The 20,560-nt window shown below is 42.2% G+C and overlaps 1 protein-coding gene across 6 annotated transcripts in view; it reads left to right on the top strand.

The window, feature by feature from the left end:
- SPOCK1 (SPARC (osteonectin), cwcv and kazal like domains proteoglycan 1) overlaps positions 1 to 20,560 on the top strand; it is a 515,462-nt gene that overhangs the window by 213,292 nt on the left and 281,610 nt on the right. For 4 of the 6 annotated variants that reach the window (XM_078004311.1, XM_078004313.1, XM_078004312.1 and 1 more), the window contains 1 exon segment: positions 13,632 to 13,677. In XM_078004311.1, the coding sequence (XP_077860437.1) occupies positions 13,632 to 13,677 (46 nt within the window). 6 annotated transcript variants of the gene reach the window in all.

Below are 20,560 nucleotides of genomic sequence, written 5' to 3'. Positions count from 1 at the left end.
TGAGTGCTCCCTACAAGAAATAAATATGTCCTTGTTGATGTGTATTTTTTTTTATCATATAAATGATCTTACCTGATAATTTTACCCTGGAGAGGTTTTATTTTAAAAGATGGGAATCAGGGGACCCTGGTTGTTCCTCTTCCCCTTCTCCAGTCCCCTGCAAACTAGAATGGGACCTTTCAAAGTTTGAGTGACAGCCAGAGGCCAGGAATCATGATCCCTGGCTGTGGGGGGGTACCTCCATGGCCCTATGGGCTCACCTTCAGAGGGAAAGACATTTAATTATTTAACAAAGGAAAGGTACAGAAAGCTCAGTATTTCTCTTTAGGAGGGAAAGAGGGCAGGCAGAAGACTAGTTGGTTTTAATTATGCTTCCTAATGACTCACACATGTCCATAACAGGTGGCAAAACTTGCTGCTGGATTGGAAGAGTCAGGGTGTGGGCTTGCTTCTTGTCCCTTGGGTGGCATAGACACAGTGTCATGGCTCAGCCTTCCAGCTAAAGTGGAGGGATTGTAATTATCATATGCATTATCCCTGGCAGCCAGCTGCAGTAGCTACAGAGTTTCCTAGTGACAGAGCAAAGGGCAGACTGAGAGGTGCAGGAGACCCTGAGTAGAGCTGCCAGTGTCTGCCGTTGTCTCTTCTCTGTCGTTGCACCTGGGCTCATGCTTCATGGCCTTTTGTCGTAGCTTAGAGCTGCTGCGGCAAAGACTGCATGCTCGTGCACCTGCCAGATCCCCTGAATGCAATGTCCTCTCTCGCACCACTATGTGTTCCTCCTCTGGAAAACTGTCCTTCAAGAGCTAGCCTCAGTGGTCCTTCCTCAGTAGAATCTTCCCTGGTTCTCTGGAATAATTTGTGGCTTCTTCCTCTGTGTACCCATAGCTAATTTTTCTAAGTGATAGTTACCAGGTCATATGCTTAATCTGCTTACATTTCTTGTTACTTCTCCTCTGGCTAGACCATGGGTTTCATGAGGGTGAGGGCAGTTGTTAGTCTTCACTGGTGTCCTTAGTTTCAGCTGGGCTCCCTCTAATTTGTCCCACACAGAGAGAGTGGAGTATGCTTTAGAAAATACGAGTTTCGTGGGGTCACCCTCCAAATAAGCCCTCCAGGGGCTCCCCAATGCTTATAGGTTAAATCTGGATGTGTCATTGGGCATTGAGGTCCTAGAGCCTTTGATCTCCATTTCTTTCCTAGCCTTAGCCTCACTCTGTTTCTGTGGGTGCCCAGGCCCTAAATAAGTGGGACAAGATCATAGCATTCCCCCTGGGGGGAAGCAGGACCACCAGTTGTTCATGGCGTAGACTAGTACATGGATCCCCAATAGTGGGGTCCGGACTACTATCTGGGGACTCATGTGCATTACTCTTGTCCTAAAGACAATTCTCTTGTAGGTTCTCTGGACCATCCATCTTGTCCACATGACATCAGTACATCATCTCTCTGTCCAAGGGGCCAGCTGAACAAGTTATGAAGAGTGGAGCCTGGCTGAAGTGCCTTGTGGTCATCTGTTTCTATCAGGCATCTTTCCGTCAGTACTGGGGAGGAGAAATTGTGTTAAAACAATTACAGAGTTGCATCAGGGCCTGTTGGGTAACAGGCAGGGTGGCTCAGGTCTCCTTGACCCTGCAGCCTTTGGGAGTGTGGGTTCTGTGGAGAGCCTCCAGTCAATCTCAGAGGACTGTTCTACCCACGTGGTGGGCCCTGGTGTCAGCAGTGGCTGTTGCTCAGAGAGGGGATGCCTGCTCTTCTCCATGGAAGCCTTGTTGGTGATTTTACAGGAAAACTGTGGCTCAGGAATGTGGGTCCCTTTGTGGCAGGCTTGCCTACTCTGGTTACCTCTTACCATGGGGAAAATGTCACTTCCAAAACTGCAAATTTCAAAGAAGAATTATCAGATCAAGACGGCACAGGCTTGGAGTAGACAAAGACTTGGACTGAATTTATTTCTGGGACTTTTGTGAGGAGTATTTGCTGTATAAGTTGATCCAAAGACTGGAGCCTCAGGACACAGGGCTGCAAGGTGGCAGCTAGGACAGTCTTAGGGACACACTGAAAGGAGTTTTATTGCTTTCTTTCCCAGATGTTCCTTGGAAGAGAAGCTGCTGAATGGCAGGGCTGGGAGAAGCCATAGCAGCCCTCACTTTGCAGCTAAAGAAAACTTCATGCCAAGCCTGCAGCCGTAGTTTTCCAGAGAGATGATTGATGCTAAAGCCACTACATCCTCTGCGTGGTGCTTTGATGTTGGTGTTGGATGTTTCACTTTGCACAGGGCCACCAGGGGTGCTGGTGGTAAACAGGTGTGAGTGCTCAGTTCAGGGCACACAAAGGCAGGAGACTCCTGTGCATCTCGTGCCAGCCTGCGCTTGAGGCTGCTATCTTTGGGGCCGAAGGCCATGATTCTTCCCAGAAAACCATCTTAGTGAGGCTGGGCCTGAGGGTAGGGGTGGATCAGGAATCCAAGGTGTCCTGCCTGCTTTCTTGGGGCAGACACACGATAGATAGACCTGCTGTCCACTTACTTAGAGACCTTGTGAGGCAGGTGTTTTCATCCCCCATTTCACAGATAGGAAAACTGAGGCTTCAGACATAATGAGAGTCCTGGTGGTAGTAGTAGTGAGAATCTCTTGAGAGGCCTCTGATCTGTGCTCTCACCTCCCATTTCTTGGTATCTCCTGTATCATGGTGCATCTCCACAGGGCAGGCAGCCCCATGCCTTCTCTCCAGGGTCTCTGGTGTTCACATTGATGCTGCTGATGCCGCGACTTCAGTCGGTCCCTCTGCGGTCCCTGACTTCCTGCAACAATTGAAGCAGTAGTACATAGTGGTTACAGCATGATCTTTGAAGTCAGGCAAAAATGGAGTTCAAATCCTGGTTCTGCTTCTCACTAGCTGTGGGAACTTGTATAGTACTTTTCTCTCTCTAAGCTTCAGTTTCCACAACTATAACATTGAGATGCTTGTCTCAGATGGTTATTGCAAGAGTTGCTCATGCCTGTAATCCCAGCACTTTGGGAGACTGAGGCAGGAGGATCACATGAGGCTAGGAGTTCAAGACCAGCCAGGGCAATATAGCAAGACCCTATCTCTAAAAAAAAAAAAATTAAAAATTGGCTGGGCATGGTGGTATATACCTGTAGTCTTAACTACTTGGGAGGATGAGGCAGGAGGATCACTTGAGCTCAGGAGTTCCAGGTTACAGTGACCTACAATTGTGCCACTGCACTTCAGCCTAAGTGACAGCAAGACCCTGTCTCTTAAAAAAAAAAAAAAGTGGTAGCTGCTGTTATTACTACGACGATTACTATTAATATTACTATTACTTTGATGTTTTGATTTGGGCTTTGATTTGATGCAAGTCCTAAATCTTGTATCAGATTTTGGCTCAGCTGTGGTGTTCCAAATCATGAAGTCCTCTTGGTCCCTGAGGAGACTCAGGGCATTAGGGGATGTGGGGTGGGGCCATTGGGCAGAGGTCTACCTGTCCTCCTCCTATGGAACCTGGTTGATCCCTCTGAGACCTTCCATTGCCATCCCCATTGGTTTCCAGTTTGCTGTTACTGCCCCAGTTAGTCATTAAAAGGGAGTTATCTATTTTACCCTCCTCAGAAACCTCCAGGTCACAGTACCATCAGTTTTGAGACAAAGGGGAAGAAGTTGCAGAGCTGCAGTGCAAGATACTGGCATACAAAACCAGCAGAAGTTGGATCGTTGTCTTATTTGTTCAGTAGATGTTAGAGTACCTGGTGCCAAATGAATGCTGTGCTGAGGTTTGGCAGTGAGGCCACCCAGCCCCTGGCCCTAGGGACTGCCATCTGTGTGGCTGAGTTGCAGAGGAGTAGCCAGCTTCTATAGTGTGAGCAGTTCAGTGCTCTGTTCCGGCAGCCCAGGGGCTGCAGATCACACAGCAGCGGTGCCTCAAGTGCAGAGGGATTGGAGACAAGGAAGGCTTCCCATGAGAAGAAGTGTCTAAACTGGGATTTGATAGGGGAGTAAATGTTAGCAAAAGAAGGGTGAGGAGGAGTGTTTCAGGCACAGAAGGAATAGCACGGACAGAGTTTCAGAGAACGAAGAGAGCATGGGCTGCTGAAGGATTAAAACGTAGTTCATTGGTGGCTCGAATGGAACACGTAAGCTAGAGTGTAGCCATAAGGGGACTACAAGGCTCAGCAGGTGCTGCGGCACAGAGGTCCTGTGAGCTGGGCTGGTGGGCTTGGCCTTGACCTGGGAGCCCCTCCAGCATTTTAAGCAGGGGGATGATGTGACCAGAACATCCCTTTAGAAGGTCACTATTGAGGCAGTGTGAACAGCCAGGGCAGGGCTCAGGGGAGGCAGGGAGGCTGGTTAGAGCATGTGGCCATGTTGTGAGGAGAAACTGTGGAGGCCTGACCCATGGCAGAGGAGAGGGGAGATGTGAGAGAGACCCAGGAGTGCAAGTGAAGAGGACTTCGTTGTTGCCTGAACAGCTGGCAGCCTGGGTTCTTGCCTTGGCAGCAGGTGGACAGAGGTGCTATCTACCGAGCTGGAGACTCTTACAGCAGCAGACCCTGAGAGTGGTAGGTGGATACAACTCTGGAAAGCTCCAGAAGCTGGGGGAGAAGGCCCCTGATGTTCTGTACCTGGTTTGTTATCCATGGTGGGCCTGGCCTTCCCTCAGTCACCTCAGTCACTGTGATTTAGTGTGTGGCTTCCTATGGAGGCTGCACATTAGAATCACCTGGAGAGCTTTTAAAAAATCCCAGTGTAGAGGCTACACTCCAGCCACTGAATCAGCACCTCCTGCGCTGGGCCAGGCATCAGTGTTTGAAAAGCCCCACAGCATCCCCAGCCATCAGCCAAGGTGGAAACCACTGCTCCTGCCAATCCCTGTGTTTGTCACCTCCCAGAGAGGATAAGTGGGGAGGGATGGTGAGGTGGTAGTTAATAGCTGGTGTTTTATTCTCTAGAAGGTGGCATCTGGATGTTCATGGAGGCCTGCCAGCTATGGCGGGGGAAGGGTGCAGGCATTCTCAGAAAGATGGCTGGACCTAATTAATTTGGAATTTGTGATACTCGGACAAGGCTGGGCCTCAGGCCAGTATAATTTGTACTTTCTCAGAAATGAAGGTTTACATGCTATAAGCTATAATATGGCAATGGCTTTGTTTGGTGTGCCAAGGAGACATACCCTTTCAGGGTTCCTCCATCTGTTTTCTACATGTAAATTAATGATTACACAGAATTTTTGCCTGTTCAGAGCAGGTTCAGGTCCCTTATCAGGATATAGTTAATCATAATTGAAACTTTAATTAATTTGTGTACACTTACATGATAGGTAATACCTTTCAGTGGTTTAAAATACCACACTCAACGTACAAATAGGCCCAATGGTGTAAGTATTATCTTTTTTAATAGATGGAGTCTATTTAATAGATGGGGGTGACCGAATCTTAGATAGTAGGAGTCTGCTCTTTACACAAAATATGCCTGTAGCTCAAGTTTTCAAATTTCATTGATTTTTAAAAAATCTCTCTTCATACGTGAGACTAATAAAATTACATGCATTTAAATATTTCATAATTATTTTTTCCAGTTGCAATTGGTTTCCCTTCACTTGGGCCTAATTGGCAAGATTCAAATACGCAAGAATTGCATTATTGAAATTTAAAACATATCCATAAAGACTAATGTTTCTCTCAATGTTCCTGGGATATCCCCCTACCATAAACTTCAGGAAATGGACATGAAAGTGTGTACCTCTTATTTATTCTATGTGCCAGATATAGAGCCCTTTGCATCATTATTGCAAGTCATTGTGACCATCCTTCAAGGTAGGTGCAAGTGGTCTTGTTTTATGGATAAGGAAATTGGCTCATAGAAGCTGAGTAGACTGTGCAAGGCCGAATAGCTGGTGAGTGCTAGAGCCAGAATTTGAACCCACATCTGCGTCAAAGCCTGCCCTATTTATGGTATCTTTTCTGCCTTTAACTCCCTCGTGCTGACCTATTCTTTCCTTCCTAGATACTGAGAAGGCTGCTCTTGGTTAGCTCCATTTGTTAATTTTGCTAATAAAGTCAAGGTTGTGGATGGTTTTGAGTCTGAGGAGATAACACATGTCTTGGCCAGAGTACAAATGGAGCATCATATGCCCATTCATATCTCCAGAAGAAAAGCCCAAACACAGAGCATATTTTGGGGAAGAAACCTCAGACTCAGTTCTTTCCTTTGGGAAAAGAACAAGCCAGTGGGTTACTTCTCTCTACCCCAGCTTGGATGGACTGACTGAGACAGACAGAAAGTCCCCAAGAAGAGGGAGCTCTTTCTGTTGGTGATGATCCTTGAGTCAGCTAGAGGAGCAATGACAATACTATTCATTTTACATATTTCCTAGGAACGTAAATCCATATCTTTCTCAGTTTTGAGGACCCCTCAAGCTATTTTGAAACTGCAAGGCAAAGGAATTTCTTTGCAGAAATGTAGAAGGTATACTGCTCTTGGTCTCGGATGTCATCTTGGGGTTTTTATTGAATTTTGCCCTTTGGACCAATGTCACAGGCAATTACTCATTTGAAATTCTTGTGGATGGTAATCATGGCTGAGTGTTTGGATTTAATCATGATTTTGCTAGCTGTTCGGCAGCAATGACATAGATCACTACAGCACACTCAGATTTCTTCCCACTTCAGTTATTCTACCCTATAACCTCATGTCCTTTCCCATGAACTCAGTGAATTGTTGGGACCTTTTCAAAGGAATGATGGTAGGTGACTTAAGGGAGCATATCTGGATGACTTTTCTAATGTTATGATAATTTGAAAATTTGATGCAGTTATCAAAAATGTATACATTTCTTCCTATTGTTTGATATGATTCTTTTATTTTTTTTCTCATTTATAATGCTTTCGTACTCAGGAAGTTGAGGTAGGTTTTTGATTTTTCAACTGTGTGTAGACATAGCATCAAAGTAGTTGCCAAATAAAATGTAAATTTCATTCTAAATCTGAAATCTCAGTAGTAAATATTTGTTTAGTTCAGTGAACCAGTACCACACACATTTATTTTTCATTGGTATATCCAAGGGATGCAGTTTATCAAATGCATATAAACAGTCCATTTGCTGCTTTATCTTTTCTCATTAGTTACAGTACAAGCATGATTGTCAGTTATTATCTGTGTTTTACTGGTGGGTTATTTATTGAAAGAGCAGAGCAACTGACATTGTTATTTTCTGAATCGTTTTGTCTAAGACCTGCAGGACTTTAAACCAAATGTCAGGCCAATTTATCAAAGAATTGCTCTATTCAGGGTGAAGGTGATTTAGAGTATGTGCATCAACATATACCCACCTGTATTTACACACACCAGTAATAGTTATGGGAATTTCACAGGGATACAGAGATGTTAATAAAAGTGGAACCACTTTCTTATATTTGATGTGATTTAGCAAGGATTTACTGTGTGCTGTTGAGTGATACCTTAGGGGATGGTGCAGGTGAGTAAGACCCATCCCTGCTCAGAAGCAGCCTAGGCCCGTGTGTGTGTGTGTGTGTGTGTGTGTGTGTGTGTGTGTGTGTGTGTGTGTGGTGGTGGGCGGGGGGAGGGATGGTGGGGGTGATTTGTGCACACGGAAATGTATTAATGTAGACAACTCGCAGGCCCTGTTGTACAGAGTTCTCACGAGTGATAACTTTGGATGGAAGGCTGAGAAGCCTGAAGTCACTGCTCAAGCTGGGTGAGTTCATTCAGAAGGATTCTCACTGAGGCTCCTCACCAGAGATGGGGAGCAGAGAAACGGCAAATTATTTGCCCAGAGATGTGAATGAAAACAGCTCAGAGGTAGGGTAGTTATGTGTGAAGCTAGCTCCTTTCTTTCTTTTCTTTTCTTTTTTTTTTTTTTGAGACGGAGTCTGTCTCTGTCGCCCAGGCTGGAGTGCAGTGGCGCGATCTTGGCTCACTGCAAGCTCCGCCTCCCGGGTTCACGCCATTCTCCTGGCTCAGCCTCCCACGTAGCTGGGATTACAGGCGCCCGCCATCATGCCCGGCTGATTTTTTGTATTTTTGGTAGAGACGGGGTTTCACTGTGTGAGCCTGGATGGTCTCGATCTTCTGACCTCGTGATCCACCCGCCTGGGCCTCCCAAAGTGCTGGGATTACAGACGTGAGCCACTGTGCCTGGCCGCTAGCTCGTTTCTTAATAAATGGAGTGTTTTGTACCTTATAATAGTGGGATTAGCAGAGATTTCCATTGCACACAAAATTACAGGCAAATGTCACATTATAAACGGATGCGTTTACATAATGGTCTGAAAATCTCACTTTTCTGGTAACTTCTATTAACATTTTTGGGGACGTTTCTCCCACCCACCAACCAGACCTTCTTCCTATTCCCCCCAGTCAAGTAGTGTGAAGATAAATGGAACCAGTTTGCACTGAATCCTCTTGAGAGCAACTGGCTACAGTCCCTTCATTGATCTCTTTCTAAAGGTTGCAGTTTTGGTAAAGCGGGGTCTGCCTCCATCTGGGATCTACAAACTCAGTTCTGATCCACTTGGCCTTGCAGGGAAGTGCTTCTCCATTTTGTGTGTATCTGCAATTGGCCCACAGACAACTCCAAAGTGACTGCCTGCCCTCCTTTTAATTTGCTTCCTTCAGTTTATGTCTCTATTGCTCCCTCCTGGTCAAGACAAATGAGGCTCCCATTTATTTTCTAGGCTGGTAATTTGTATTAATATTATCTCAGGTAATCATCAGATGAAACGGCAGGGTTCAAATAGCTTAGCTAAAATATGTATGAAGGAGAAATGATCTGTTTCAGGAGAACTAAATGTGTTTGATCTGTAGCATCTGAAGCTGTAGTATGTAATAAATTACATTATCATCTTCATAATTGGGTGCCAAGGCAATTGGGTTTCCATTTGGTTCTGCCACCCCGTCTTTTCCTCAGAGTCAGCTTTGACATTCCTTGGAGATTAAACAGGCACCTCTTGAAAGGCAAATCCCTGGGGAATATTTGAGCTAAATTGCATCAGTCATTTTGGGGCTATGGTATAGTAAAAGAAAATTCAGGTTCTTATTCAAAATGGGCTGGAACCATAGGCTATCATCATCCATGATGAAGAGACTTAATCACCCAAATTATAGCAAGAATATTTTGTCATTTCATATTAAGCAAACTTAATTATTTCTTTGGAAGATGCATTATAGAGTGGAATATATGCTCTTGGCATATTTATGTGTATGAAAAACATGTAATATATCATAACAAATATATCTTTAATAGTATATATTAAATATAAAGTGTGTATATATGTATATGTAAAACATATTTTCTTTTTCATTGATGCTTATCAGAACAGAATATCTCTAAAGCGTTAATAGTTGAATTCCTTTTTAACTATTGAGTTAGAAATATTAGAATTTCTTGATGGCACTCAGCCATCGAGTGCCAATAATTTCACAGGTTTCAATACTATGTGAGTGGAGTATTTACTAAGTTAGATAAATGGAGAAATATAGTTTTATCTTTGTTGATCAGCTGTAGAAAATAAAACAATAACTGGAGCCTTATTTGCTACCAGTCTCTGTTTCCTCCTCTCCCACTAACACCAACCCTCCTCCTTTATCCTGGACATAGATTATTTGTCACTTTCTTACCATGATCTTTACGGTGACTTTTAAAAAATTAATTAATTAATTAATTTTGAGACAGAGTCTTGCTCTGTCTCACCCAGGCTGGAGTGCAATGGTACGATCTTGGCTCACTGCAGCCTCTGCTTCCCTGGTTCAAGCGGTTCTCCTGTCTCAGCCTCTCGGGTAGCTGGGACTACAGGCATATGCCACCACACTTAGCTAATTTTGTATTTTTAGTAGAGATATGGTTTCACTATGTTGACCAGGCTGGTCACAAACTCCTGACGTCAGGTAATCCACCCACCTCTGCCTCCCAAAGTGCTGGGATTACAGGTGTGAGCCACTGCACCTGGCCATGTCAACTTTTCATGAGAGTTCCTGCTGCCCTGGAATACTGTGTGATTCTAGACCTAAGTCAATATGCTTAAGTTTGGGCCTCTGTTTACATTTATAGGTTCTTTCAGGTTTTAACAATCCCTAAAAAAGGGTTGAATAATATTCATTTATGAAATGCTACAGTGAAATGGCATCAGTCTTTCCTCATATGGGTTAGTCAGAATTTACAGCAAGACTGTTCTCTGTCCTGTCCAGAAGATGCCTGATATAATTACATTCTTCAGTGTAGCCCATAAAATACACGTGTAGTAACACTGCCATCCTTCATTCCTCAACTTGTGAAATGCATTAATGGGAGCTATTGAACTTAATAAATGACTGTATTTAGATATGCATCTTTCTATTTGGGTTTATGTTTTAAAAATTAACTGTTGCTGGGCTCCTTGCAAGTCTTTATAAAAGCTTTATCATTAGATGACAAAATTGCCACTCAAGAGGCTAACTCAGATAGATATGCCTTACCTGACAAGTTTGATCTATCCAGTATGTCTTTCACTACAGTTTGAATTTTAACAAGCCGTAACTTTATGGGGCCAGAGGGAAGGTCAGAGGCAAGGGTTGTTAATGCACGTTATCAGCTTCAGGGCTTAAGTCTGGGGCCTACACAGCACTGGGGTAGTGCTGGGGCAGACACACTACTTGCCAGGGTAGAAGTGATAGAATTATCGACAGCATAGCAAGTCATGGTTCTCTTCATTTCAGGACAATGTAAAATAGATACGATATGTTTTTATTTAGATATAAAATAAGATTTTTTTTAAAAGCCTGGCTCTGCCACCTGGGTCTTAGGCCCTGGAGAAATGCCCAGCCTTGGTATTGGTGGGGTATTGGTTCAGGACCACTGACAGCTATCCTGATGTCCTTTGAGCACCCTAATCGTTAAGTGGATCTCAGGGATGAACAAATTTTCAGGAGGTGAAGCTCTAGAAGAGCCATTCTTTTCTTTTTTGTCTTTTATCTTTGACTTTCTCCACTTGAGTTTGGACTGTGCCTTACCAGAATTTTCTCAGATGCAGAGTGACTTAATCGATATAGCCCAGCCTGCTTGTACTCACCGTGTGTGGAAGCCCTTGAACCTAGCTAGGACAGTGTGCAAGAGTGATCACGGATGCTGCAGCGCTTATTCCCTGACACAGACTGCAGCAGTGGCTGCTAAGAGACCCCTCCCCCATGCTCAGTGACCATCCCCGAAGTGGGCTCTGGTGCCTAGAGTCCTTCACATGTGTTCATGATCTTGGCCCCTGATTTGAGGTTTCCTCTCTCAGCTGCAGCCAAAGCAGTGACACCCAAGGTTTTATCAGCTCTGGCTCATTGGTTTTTGCTTTGGCAATCCACTTTCCTGAGGCAGGGCAAAAGTAATCAGATGCAGAGAATCATTTTTCTTCCCTGCTTGGCCTGGCTGGGCAAGGGGTTGTTTGAAGGACTCATTTTGCATAATGAGTTTTCACTCAAGGTATACTTTCACATTTTGGCAGCAATTAGGCAGTATTGTTACATTTGCAATGGGTTTTAAATATTCTAATGCAGATAGCTACTTTTGGAGGCCTTATACTTAAAACTGTGATTTTCCCCAAGAAATACGTAAAAATGGTAATTATAGTTAACCTGAAAAAGTGGCAAGGTCCAGAAGAGTGCTTCAAATTCCATCCATGTTATAAAGTATGTTGAAATCATTAGGGAATATCCAGTTCTTGAGACTTGCTCAAACCTTTCTTTGACATCAAAGAGAATGTGGCTTGTGAAATTAAAGTTAAAGGAACTTGTCTTTCGTTTCAGCCCTTCCCTATTGGACACACAGCCTAAGCTTCCAAGGGCTTTATCTATTAGAACACCATGTTCAAGTAGAAAATATTTCACAAGATTCCACATTGCCATTAGATATGATGCCATCCTCTGTATGTGGAGAGAGGATTGATAAACCACAGTTGGAAGGATGAACGGTTTGATCCTTTTTTTCTCCACTGGTGAGAATGAGTTCATCTTGGGTTATCTCTTCTCTTGCCCTTGAGAATAGCAGAAAATGTTGGTAACATGGTTGTCTAAGGCTAAGAACACTTTGGTCATCAAACCTAGAAATTGGGTACTAAATTTCCTATCTACCATCCAACCTTTAACTTAAAATCATTTAACAGTGGCTGCCGAATTTCTGACAGCACAATTCCAGAAGTTTGGGATTGTATTTAAAATTATAAATGGGGAAAGATATTGCAGAGATTGTTTTAAATTTTCTCAGTGATATTTCATGGTAAAGAGCTCAAAGACTCCCTAACCAGATGGGTGAGAAGGCTAGTTATTCTATAAAATTAAAGCCAGAGCAAAGTGGGCAATTCTTTGAAACTAAAAATAATTTAGTGCTGAATCCTCTGGATCCAGAGGAAGCTGTTTATTTCTTAATGCTTTGGAAGATGGAATCACTGGCCAAGAAACAAAATGTTCTGATTTTACTCTAAATCTAGTTTCCTAAAATCTATTTAAGGGCTTAGGTGAACTCAACAAGGATATTATAAAGCTATATAATTGAATGACACTGAGGCTGATAAAATTCACAGGAGATCATGTCAGAGATAAACTGCATCAGAACACAGCATGGACAATAATTTAAACTAATTGTGCACTTTGATGTAAATTAGCTTTTCCAGAAGAGATACTGAGGCTTCATTTTGGACAGCTTTCTGAAACTGCAGCGTGCAGACTGCCTGCCAAAAACACATATAGCAATTGAGTATTAACTACAAAGGGACAAATCCTTAAAGATGATATGGGGATAATGCGCATGGGTGACACCTCTTCAACTTGCAAGCTGTTCAGTTTTGCTGATACAGTGGGTGTGCTGGGAAACAGTGGGGTCAAAGGGTGCTGACAGGGAGAATAAAGGGAGTACACGGTGGCTGTTAGCAAGGAAAGGGTTATTAGGAGTGGGGAAGAAGTTAACATAGCTATGAAGAATTGAGGGATTGAGATCCTTGCAATTTTAAAGTAATGAATTGCCTAGCCTCAGAGCATAAATTGATGCAAACCAAATGCAAGAAAGACATGGTTATGAAGAGACCAGATTGGCCAGCCTTTGTTTTTTCATCTTTCTATACCCAGAACAAATGGTATTAAGCTAAATGTACGCCTTTGGTTAATTCTAACATTTGGAAGGCCGTCCCTTTTTAGGTTTTGTGAGTATTGAAAAACTGGAACTGTGCACCACAAGATGCATGTCTCTATGTAAAAGAAATGTTGACAGTTGAATTATCAGCTGTTACAAACACAAAGGCTTAATCATAACTGAGAGCAGCAAGGCATCACCTATAGTATAATTGATAGCAAATATACCTTGCACTTAGAAGGTGTCTGGGTTTATATGTCAAACTAAGAAGAGCAGCACTGTTTCCATACTGGGCTGAAATGTTTTTACTGTTCCCAGTATTTAATACACACAGTTTGAAAGACAGGAATTTGAAAAGGAAATTGATATTTTTTATTACACATTAATGCATGTTTTGGGAAAAATTTCTAAGCTTTCAGTGTTTTCCTTTGTGTTTTGGGAGGTGAAAAGGAAGGCAGGTTTTTATGCAGTTATGTGAGAAGCTTTTTGAACTCTAACCTTTGTTTTCTATTTTTTCCTTATATAGGATGATTATTTCAGAAACTGGAATCCCAACAAGCCCTTTGACCAAGGTAATGGATGCAATACTTCTTGCTGTATAGTCTGTGGTAAATGTGGTTTCATTTTTCCTTCCTTGCATGCTGAGTTAATGTTCCCACAAAGGCCAGCTAGCTGTGTTATTTTATTGACTTCAGGGACTGAATTGACTGGGGTGATAGAAATTATTTTATCAAATTGGTTATTTGTCTGAGGTTATGTCTAGGGCTGATTTAAACAATTTCTTTTAATTGGCTTGACCAGTATAATCATTGATTGGTTTTGTTTAAAAAAAAAAAAGTGAAATTTGATTATCATATTAACATGGTGAACTGTGGGGCCAAATGCAGTGCTTTCATTCATGAAACAGACTGTACCTGGAGATGCTTCCCTAATTCACACGAACCATAAAAATGAAACTTTCTTTTTAGAAAAAGGTTAATCCTGGGAGACTTTCAAGGGTACTGCGATTTTATTTGTTAAATAACTTCTTCATGGTTTCTAAATAGAAGCCTGTTTCAGTGTCAGCTTGGGTTTAAGCATGGCCCACAGAAGGCTTTCTGCACCCCCATCCCCCCAGCAAGCAGCAAACCAGTCTCTCATGATAGCTGTTGTGAATCACTAACAGTGTCCTCCTGTGAGTTATTTAAGACACCGTGAGGACCTGCCATGAATCACATCCCTTCCCCTGTTGTTCCATGTGTGGTGCTGTTGAAAATGATGGTAGATTGCACTTCATATGTTTATATGCAATTAATGCCAGAACACAATGAAATGGTATTACCTACCACATCTCAAAGTGTTCATGCTTCTGAGAATCAGCTTCAGTTCTGTAACATGAGTATTTGATGTGATCATGATGGTCAACTTGACATGAAGAAATCGAGGGAGGCATTGATATGTAATGTGGAGGAAGGTGCTCCTTTCTGCCCTCTGCTTTGTCAGTTTAATGGGTCACTACCTCTGGATTCTGGTTTTCTCATAAGCAAAATTAGTATTAAAATTTCCATATATACATTTATCATATGCCTTGAAGTAGTGTAACATTTTTTTCATTCATGCATGCTTGCATTCTCAAACATTTATTGAGCTTTCGCTGTATGCACAAGCACCAAGCCAGGTACTAGGGATAGAGCAAAAATGGTGTGTTGCCTACCCTACAGGAGCTCAGAGTGGGGAGTAGGGAAATAAATCAGTCAACAATTGTGGTGGGATCTGTTAATGGCTGTGATGCAGGTGTGTTCAGGGAAGCATGTGAATCTACAAATGGAGAACTGTATGTGTTTATGTAAAGGGCAAGGTGTCCAGCAAAACCTTCCTTTAGAGGCTTTGTCTGGACTATACACGTCTTAGCAGCTTTAGAGTGGTAACAGAATTACTCCTTTACAATTCTAACAATGACTGAATCATCACAATGATTCACCCAAAAGCATATGAAGGCATTTGTAAATTAGCTTAGAAATGTTTTATTAAAAGTGATCAAAAATTTTAAAACTTTTTAATAGGATAAAACTTTATGAAGAATATTTGTAGTTAAAGAGCAAGAAATTGCCTGTCTGTGCCTGATAAACAAGCCCTTCTGCAAACAACCCTACCAGGCTTTTGCTTGCAAAGGTAACTCAACTGACAGTCGCTGTGAACTGATTCTTTTTAGCTAAGAACTAGAAATAGGTTCTTGTGCTATAAGGATCAAATGTTGCCTAAATAACTGCAAAAATTACTCTTTGCTGAAGCTTGCACATGAATGCAAACACTCCCGAGGGAAGACATTTTTGCTTTTACTAATGCACTTTGGAGAAGGAATACATCAAGGTAGGTGTCATTTGCCACTTGGGATATAAATGATAGCTTCCCTTGGTTTGGGAGTTAACACAGAAATTTTGAGAACCACAAAATCACCGTCTTTAACCCTGAGTATATAAACAGTCCAAACAAGGATTTTTGTCTCCCAGAAGTGATGGCAGCTATATTCAGCAGAGCCCCATCCTGTTCTCTTTTTCTAGTTCTGCAGGTTTGAAAACTGGGTCTGCTCAGATTAACCCTCCCAGAAAACCTTATGACTTTATGGGATATAATCAAGGACCTTAACTGAGTAGCCCCACTTTGTACCTCAGGGGTGGCTGCTGTTGGCTATTTATATACAGAACCATGAGGAGCACAGGCAGAGCCGAGAATAGCCTTCACTTAAAATATCAGCCCCAGCAGATGTCATCAATTACATTGTGTGCGGCTCAATAAAAATGGGAGGTTACTCTAACAGTGCTGACACCACTCGGTGAAATATAAACCACAGGCATGGAAGATGTAGAGCATTTCATCTTCTCAGAAAATAGGAGAATTACTGAACTCCAGTGGAAGATGACAGCGAAAGAGGAGTCATTTCCTCTCCTGAGCTGATAAAAAGAATCAAACATAGTTAAAATGGATTTGTGGTTGGAGGAAAGTTTTAGTTTGTAGAAATAGACTTGTTGAAGTGTGTCTTCAGAATTTCAGATGACAAATATGGTTTAGGATGAGGATGGAAGGGTCTTCATGATGGAGGTGGGTGTGGAGTAGGCTTGGAATGTAGAGGGACAGGAGGGGAAGGAAGGCCCAGCACAGGGAATTCTGGTAATAGTGTAGTCAGAAAGGTGGATTTGAAATGGGTTGAGGGGACATTCCATACCGATCTGCCAAGTTTGAACTTTGTTTTCTTGGCAGTGGGGTGCCATAGAAAGTCTTTGGGCAGGCGAGTGACATGATGAAGGCAGTATTTTAGAGGATTTGGTTTGGTGACTCAACAGCTATAATTAGGAACCCAAAACATACTTGCTAAATGATGTCACTCCTCTAAGACTCGGGTAACTTCTTCATGGCATCATTCATTGCCTTGGAGCCCTGGGCTCTGGCTGTCACCAGTGGTCAGCCTTATTAATTCAGCTCTCCAGCTTGACCTCTGAAATGCCCATGCAGCTTCTGATTGTCATGTTGTTGTGGTGAATAGTTAGAAGACTCAAAGTATTCAAGAAATAGTTACTTAGCCGTAATTGCTCTCTCTGCTTAAAGATATTTACTAAACTTTGAACAACAGGGCTTCATGGAGCAAGTGCTATCATCATGTAATTGACTCTAAGGTAGTTAGAAGAAAAGTATCTCACCTGGTGCTCTCCAATGATGAGACTCAGGATGTCTTTAACTTATCTTTAAGTGAATCATTAATGCTCTGTCAGTGGAGTATAATGGCCATCAACTTCAGACTTTTCTAAGAATTCTTCCTGAGATTAGGGTAAAGTGGCATAAGTAGCATATCCTTTTGTCTTGTAATGATTTAATGCCAAATCTCCTCACAGAAAGGATGGACGGGAGTTCAGAATTGACGGCAATGATTAACTCAGGTGAGAAATTTCCCTTGTGAAGTCCGCAAAGACAGACGCCCTGCAGACAGAGTTGGGCAGGCTGCACAGTTTGAGAGAGCCATGGGCCAATGCAAATGGATTTCTTATCTTGCTTAGTCAGGAGAAATGAAGGCCCCTGGATGGACCTTCAGAGAGCTGACTGAGGCTGCAGAGCTCTAGGGTGATTCCAGAGCTTTTGGTTGCCTCTGCCACTTTGCCCTGCCAGCACCTTCCCTTAACCGGCTCCTGACAAACTCGGGACTGCATATGAGGTTAGTGCTTCTCAGTGGGGATCTGGGTCAGCAAGATGCTTCCCCAGGAAAACCACTGATGGTCAAATAAGGGACACACATATACCCTCATCTCTTGGAGATTCACAGTGCTCATTATCAACTTAAAAACTCTGAGGCATCTTTCAGTAAAGAAGACCATTTAACCTATCATTTTCCAAATTTGCCTGTGACCATATTTTCAATTTTTTCCACTACACACCTATCGGATTCTCAGAGGAGGTAATGTATTTGGCATGATACACTTTGGTAAGTGCAGTCTAGGGTCCTAGGGTTAGGAGTCAGATTCTCCAAGTTTAGAATTTGACTCTGTCAGTTACTAGCTGTGTGATCCTGGGCAAGTAGCTTAACTTTTCTGATTCTAAACCTTCCTACCTGGAAATGGCAATAATGATAAGTACTTTCAATGATAGCACTGAGAAGATGAAGCGAATTAATATGCCTGGCATATAGGGAGTGCTTGACAAGTGATCAGCAAGTCATTGATTGTTTTCATTCTCTTCCTATTTAGCAGCCTCTCCTAGTGGCTTTCTTCCCACTCCATTCTAGTTTTATTCCCTTCTCCTTTTGTTCCTCTCTGGTGGCCTTCCAAGTTGTGATGCTCTGAAGCTCTCGGAGCTACGCAGTGACTCGTCTTAACTAGTGGTGGGTCATCCTACTGGTACACTTCAGATCCCCATTATTGGAGCTGAAGAGGTTCAGGCTCTTAATGTGTTCATTCCTTCCTTCATTCTATAAGCAGTTATCAAATGCCTGATGTTTAAACACACTGAACTGGGTAATAGGGATGACACTAAGGAAGACCTCTCTTGGGGGACACTCCCAGTTATCAATCCTAAGAGACACCCATCCAAGGTTCTACTGGGGGTAGGGAAGTGAGGAGGGTCGATCTGGGTAACAGGGAAATGCTTAATATGTCAAGTGTTTATACAGGTGACATAGGTCAGTTTTAGTTGAGGTGATGCTTTTTGCTACGCCCTGGCCTTATGCAGTCTGTGCCTTTGGTATGTGGACCAGGCTCCCTGATGCTGTACAACCAACACTTGCTGGTAACAGTTACCTTCAATGCAAATAATAAAGGTATTGTCACAAAGATTGTCTCTTTTGCCTTTAAGTGAGATGACTTGATGAGGGTCTGGAGGGGAATGAAAGATAGAATTTATTGAACCACAAAGCTGTTGTAAAAATAAAATAAAGGTAATGCTTTGGGGATTCATTGAATAGGGGGTGAACATACAGCGAAGTGAATTCTAACAAGATGTTTCAAAGCTTCCTGACTAGTTCTTTTAGAAGAAGAAAATGGAAACTTCTTTATAGTACTTCTGTTGAACAAAAGGATTTTTTGTGCACTGGAGGGTTGGGAAGGTAATTTATGTATATAACCACTGTACTACTTTAGAATAAAATTCTGATTGCATGAAGATGTCTCAAAGTGATGAAATACTAACAGGTTCTCTGCTGGAGCCACGGTGCACTCAGGAAAGAACCCCCCAATTTATTTGGCTATGAAGTTCCACTTGAGGAGACAAGCCACTGTAGGACAAATGGCTGAAGAGATTTAGCATGGAACTTTCCTGAGACAAGTGGGTTCCTTTAAAGTGGAATAAATGAACGTTTTAGATAAAGTGTATAGACATTGGTTTTAAAGATGATGCTTTTTATTCTGGAGTGAATACTAATCATTCTTCCAGAGCAGACTGGCTGTAGATAAACCTCAGATGTTGCTGGTGATCTTCAAAGCAGCATGTGAACTTGTAGAAATTGATCTCCAGATAAAAATAAAACTCAGAGAGTCAGGGGCCCCTTTCACTCATGCTGTTCTCGGAATAGAAGAAAAGAAAGACCTCGCCCTTTGACTTCTAGTCTATTATACCAAGATCCGGACAAACTCAAATCCTGACCAAAGCCCTGAACTATTTTGAGGCAAAAATTCTAAAACTCAAAAGGAGGGAGTTCTTCTCGTGTTCCAGCTGTTTCTGGAACCGCAGCCCAGTGGATTATCACAGCATTTGTGTTTCGCCAAGGTCTTAAAGGGTGCCTGGGGAGTCAAGATTGCTTATTTCTAAAAATCTTCTATAGAAGGGGAGTTTTCCTTCTCTAGATTAATCTGAAAATTTACATAATAGGCTTAATAGAAATCTTAAGTCCCCATAGCTTTCTTCTTAATGTGGAGTTTAGCCTCACCCCAAAAGAACTTCTGATTAGCATTTATAGGGCCTTGAAAGTTTTTCAGTTTTTTAAAGAATTTGTTCACCTTATCTGATCCCTGGAGCTGTGAATTTTCAGAGGCAGCTGGCCTCGTTTGTGGGAAACATCTTAATACTTTTCTCCTGGCTCCCTCATGTTTGGTCTGGTTGGTTTCTCCCTCTCACCACTGCCTTTTCCACATAATTAGGAATATGCTTTCCCCAACGGCAACTACTCATCTTATTCACATTAACCTACTCTCTGCCCCAGACGTGCACACTCAGCTCCAGCCTAATTAGCCTCTTCCCACTGCCATCTTTTCTTCTGTTTCTTGATTGTGACAATAAGATAGTTCTATTTTAAAACATGTTTTTGGAGTATTGATTTTTAAACATTCTAATTCAGTACTCTAGGGAAGAAACAGAAAGCTATTAATTCAAATATTAGTGTGCTCCTACTTTAACCCAGTCTCTCTGCCTTGATGTTTGATGAAATTGAATGTTTTCTCTTTTGTCTTTGTCTGCTTTTGCCTGTTTGCTTATTTTAGAGAATAAAACATCAGCTACAAAATTTGAATCTCATGGGTGCCCCTTCTTTCCCATTTTCTTTTCTCTAAAGGTGACCATATCATTAATTTGCTTTTCTGTTCATGTCCTCATGTTTTTATGTCATGTAAATATATACAGGCAATGTTACATTATATGTTTTGCAGTAGAAATTAATGTTTCCCTCTCTAATCTGTTTATTCCACTTAACATTGCTTTTGAGATACCTTTTTTGATAGTTGTCGATATAATGAATTCTTTTATGTTGTATTATTCTATTGTATTAATATATCACAATTAATTAAATTATTCACCCACTGATGGATGTTTCTCTTGACTCCATCTGTTTTGCTATTGAGGCTGCTTTTTCTTAGTATTTTTAAATGCAAATTTCTTGGCCTGAAGAATGTGGGATGCCAGGAGGAGGGCTGGGGTGGGACATGGCTCTGCCACTGGTAAAATATGCAACTTTGGGCAAATCACATGTCCTTTCTGGACTTTAGTTCACCCATCTCTGAAATA

This window comes from Macaca mulatta, chromosome 6 (genome assembly GCF_049350105.2).
Source record: "Macaca mulatta isolate MMU2019108-1 chromosome 6, T2T-MMU8v2.0, whole genome shotgun sequence".
Lineage (NCBI taxonomy): Eukaryota > Metazoa > Chordata > Mammalia > Primates > Cercopithecidae > Macaca > Macaca mulatta.
The sequence above is the reverse complement of the archived record's forward strand: the minus strand, read 5'-3'. Positions and strand labels throughout refer to the sequence as shown.